Raw genomic sequence first — 4,008 nt, 5'->3', positions numbered from 1 at the left:
CACCGGCTGAAGCACTCGGGGAAGCGGAAGCGGGGCGGCTCCAGCGGGGCCGCCGGGGAGCCAGGGGACAGCTCCGATCGGGAGCCCGGCCGGCCCTCCGGGGATCGCGCCCGAAAATGGCCCAATAAGCGGAGAAGGAAAGAGGTGAGTTTGTCCTCCTGGGCCCCTGCGCTTTAAAACTCTGGGCGGAACACCCTTCCCTAGACCCGTTTTCCAGTGACCACGCCACAGCGGTGGCATCTCCGGGACACAGATGAAGGCAGAGCCACGGGGGCCTTCTCCCTCCGGGTCCACAAGGCCCTGCCCCAGGCCTGCTGCTGGCGGCACCAGGTCGGCCTCGGCACAGGACCCCGTTGGGTCATAAGTGAATGAGATCTGTCTCTGCCGCCTCGAGGGGGTGGCAGGCTAGTGGGAGAGAAACAACCTGCAGGCAGACACGTATACCGAGCCCAGAGGAGCCCAGAGGAGCCCAGAGGAGCCGTGAACCACGGGAGGAAGCCGCTCGATCTGCCCGGGGGCTGGGAGAGGCTGTGGTTGGGGAAAGCCCCCTAGGACATCTTAGTCAGGCCTTGAAGAATAGTCATAAGTTTTGCTCAGAGGAGAAACCGGGCAAAGTTATTTTGGACAAAAGCACAGATAGGAGAGTCTGGTATGTTTGGACAATGGCCGGAGCGTGGGGAACGGGTGGGCAGGAGCAGCCGAAGCAGCTAAAAGGAAATGGAGAGTAGGTGACGAGGGGCCCTGAGTGCCTCTCTGGGGAGTTCAGACCTGATCCAAAGGCCTCCCAGGCAGCTCCCTTACCTCTGGACTCTGGTCTTCCCCAGGTCTCCTCCCGCCACTCTCTGGAAGCCGGATACATAGTAAGTGCCTCCACCTGTACCGTCCCGCCCTGGACTCTGAAAGCCCCGCTTGCTTTGGGCCCCACTCTGCTTCCCTTCTGTGACTCCTGTCTCTCTCTCCCCAGTGTGATGCGGAAAGCGATCTGGACGAGAGGGTGAGTTGGGCTAGAGCTGGTCGGTGGGCAGTGGTGCGGCCTATGAAACGAACTGCAGCTTAGCGGGCTGTGCGCGGCAGACAGCCTCCCCTGAGTGGAAGGATGAGGTAGTTGAGCCAGGATTAGATTTTTGGGGTTGAGAGAGTCAGTGGCTTCTTTTCCTTGGTGACTGGAGCCAGGTGGCCAGAGAGGAGAAGGCCCCTGCCTTGCGCCATCATGTCTGAAGCCTGTAGAGAGACATTCAGCGTGGCTCCGGGCAGGCTGGTCCTTCCTCCTGGCCGTTAGTCTTTAATAACGAGAGTCTCAGCAGAGACTGTGGCCTGGCACTGAGGCTACTAGACCATTGTAGCCAGTGTAAGGACACGCACTATAAAGGTGCGTTTCAGTTTATTAATAAGGCTCATCTGCTTATTTTGAAATAGTGGATCCTAGCAGTGTGGACTCTACCCCATAACTAACTAAATTTGTACTCCCTGACGTGTCTTGTTTTAATTTTTAAAGTTGGCTGGACAGGGACTGTGATGAACCAGAGAGTTCTCATCCATTTAAAGGGGGCGGCCACTATCTAATACTAGCTCATTGTTGCCATGTGAGACGTGGGGCCCATTCTCAAGAGAAGCTGCAAGTCTGAATTTTTATGAGGAATCTGGATTTCTAAATACCAGCAGTGAGTTTGTAATTTTTGCTAAAACTTATGAACCAGACAGATAAACCAGGGAGGCCTATTGGCCAGCAGTTAGTGATACCTTTTTGTTTTTATTTCCTTGCTTCTTTGCTTTTTTAGTGCTGCCGCCATTTAGGCCTCCTGGTCTATCAGATTCTTAGGCTCGGCTGCTCCACCCTTTTTCCTCAAGCATAGGCCCCCTAGAGCAGCGGTCGCCGACAGGTGGTCTGCGGACCACTGGTGTCCGTGAGGTCCGAAAGGTTGGCGACCGCTGCCCTAGAGCATAGTCTCCGATGGATTTCAGCTGAGGTGATGGAATAGACTCGCCACCACTGCCAGTTCCTAGTAGGCTCAGAAGTTGTTGGCCTTCCTGGGTAAGGGCGTGGCCTAACCGGAACCTGACCCTGTGCCTCCCCTTCTTCCCCAGGTCTCCGACGATGACCTCGACCCATCCTTTACTGTTTCAACCAGCAAAGGTTGGTTCCAAGGGCTGGGGCTGGAGACAAGGGGGACTTAGGGTAAGCGCGGGTCTTAATCGAATGTTCGCTGTCCTGCCCTCGCAGCCTCGGGCCCTCATGGCGCCTTCAATGGGAACTGTGAAGCAAAGCTCTCCATAGTCCCTAAAGTGTCGGGCCTGGAGCGGAGCCAGGAGCAGCCCCCAGGGCCCGATCCGCTGCTAGTGCCTTTTCCCCCGAAGGAACCACCACCTCCACCAGCCCCTCGGCCTCCTGTCTCACCCCCTGCACCCCTGCCGGCCGCCCCCAGTCTGCCACCCCCACCCCAGCTGCAGCTTCGGGTCTCACCCTTTGGCCTCCGCACTTCTCCCTATGGCCGCAGCCTGGACCTCAGCACTGGCAGGTGAGTGGTCTAGGGGTTTGGTCTGGTCTGGAAAGGCCTGGTCCTTTTGGCAGGAACCCCTGCGTTCTGTGGCTGGGACGTGGGAGAGTACCTTGGGGATGTGGTTTGAAAAAGGATTCTGAGACTGAAAAGTTTGAAAGACCCCGGGTGACACAAACTTGAGATGACCACAGAACTCATCAGAACGCGTTACGCATTCACTTGCAGGGGAATCCGGTCTGTGCCGTTGCTCAGTCTGTGTGCTGGTGAGACCTCTTTGCAAGGCACCTCCGCTGGGAATAGTGTTCTTAGGACATACTTTGGGAAATGCTGTCATGATGATTAAGAGGGCTGGCGTTGGTGTCAGTCAGACCTGAATTCAAATTCTTGTTCTGCCACTTCCTGGCTGTGTGATGTTCGAGAAGTCACTTAACCTTTCTGAGCCTCAATTTCCCCTTTCTGTCAAATGAAATAATAATAGTACCTTCATCATAAAGCTGGTGTGAGAATTGTGAGTTAATGCAGTGTTTCCCAAAGTGTGTACACTCATCATTAGTGATCTGTGAGATCATTTCAGATGTCATGTGAGCACATTTTTTTCAGTTTGTATGTGCTTTAGAAAAATATGACTAGTATCTCCTTGATTTCACATATTGTGGCTTGGGTGAGGCTAAGTTAAAAAGAAAAACTGAGTTATGTTAAAGAGGTAAAAGGTACAGGTGGTTACGTGGATGCGGCAGCGATGGGGAAGGTGGTATGAAATGTTGGAGACTTGGATTAGCGTATAAAACAAGTGACAGCACTTGGCTTACAGTAAGTGCACACTGAAGGGTAAGAGTTATTGATACTATTATTATTCACGCTATCTCTGTTATTGTCATCAATGTTATTTCTTTTCTTATTGAGAAAACTAAGGCTCAGAGAGGGGCAGTGACTTGCTCAAGGTCACCCAGGATGTTCATGGCAAGCTGGACCTAGAACTCCTAGGTCAGGCCAGCAGGGTGCTGCTTCCACTGTCTTAGGAGGGTAGGGACCCAGGTGGCCTGTTGTAATTAAGCGTCAAAATGAATGATATGTTTTGTGCTGTGGTTGAATCAGAAAAGGGAAGGTCATGTGGCCAAAGACATCAGAGGCAGCTGTGTGGAAGATGAGCCCTAGAGAAGGGAGAGGGGGGTGTCGGTGTGGGAGGCACCTCAGTCTGAGGATGAGTTCCGTGGCGGGGGTGGACATCCTGGGGGCCGGGTTCTACCACCTTCCATGTTGGAGAACCAGGGTCAAGGTATCGCCCAGGCTTCTGACCCACTCCTGTCAGAGCTGGCACCTCCCAACCCCTCACTCATTTCCCCACTTCTCTCCCCAGCTCTTCACGGCCGCCCCCCAAGGCCCCGGCCCCTCCCGTGGCTCAGCCTCCCCCCTCATCATCCTCTTCGTCCTCTTCCTCCTCATCTGCCTCCTCCTCGTCCGCGCAGCTCACCCACCGGCCCCCGACACCCTCACTGCCCCTACCTTTGTC

General features: G+C 54.6%; 1 protein-coding gene across 1 annotated transcript in view; it reads left to right on the top strand.

Moving 5' to 3' along the window:
* The window catches only part of FBRS (fibrosin), a gene marked incomplete at its 5' end in the record, with an annotated part of 10,393 nt that continues 6,385 nt past the window's right edge, over window positions 1–4,008 (top strand). Inside the window, 6 exons of the mRNA XM_006774089.2 lie at window positions 1–144; window positions 825–860; window positions 965–994; window positions 2,086–2,134; window positions 2,222–2,516; window positions 3,856–4,008. The exon at window positions 3,856–4,008 is cut by the window's right edge and continues 158 nt beyond it. Coding sequence (XP_006774152.2) covers window positions 1–144; window positions 825–860; window positions 965–994; window positions 2,086–2,134; window positions 2,222–2,516; window positions 3,856–4,008 — 707 coding nt within the window. The remainder of the gene's footprint in view (window positions 145–824; window positions 861–964; window positions 995–2,085; window positions 2,135–2,221; window positions 2,517–3,855) is intronic.

The sequence above is a fragment of the Myotis davidii genome, unplaced genomic scaffold, assembly GCF_000327345.1.
Source record: "Myotis davidii unplaced genomic scaffold, ASM32734v1 scaffold1047, whole genome shotgun sequence".
NCBI classification, from domain to species: Eukaryota; Metazoa; Chordata; class Mammalia; order Chiroptera; family Vespertilionidae; genus Myotis; species Myotis davidii.
Note: the sequence above shows the minus strand (reverse complement) of the source record. Positions and strands in the feature narration are given on the sequence as shown.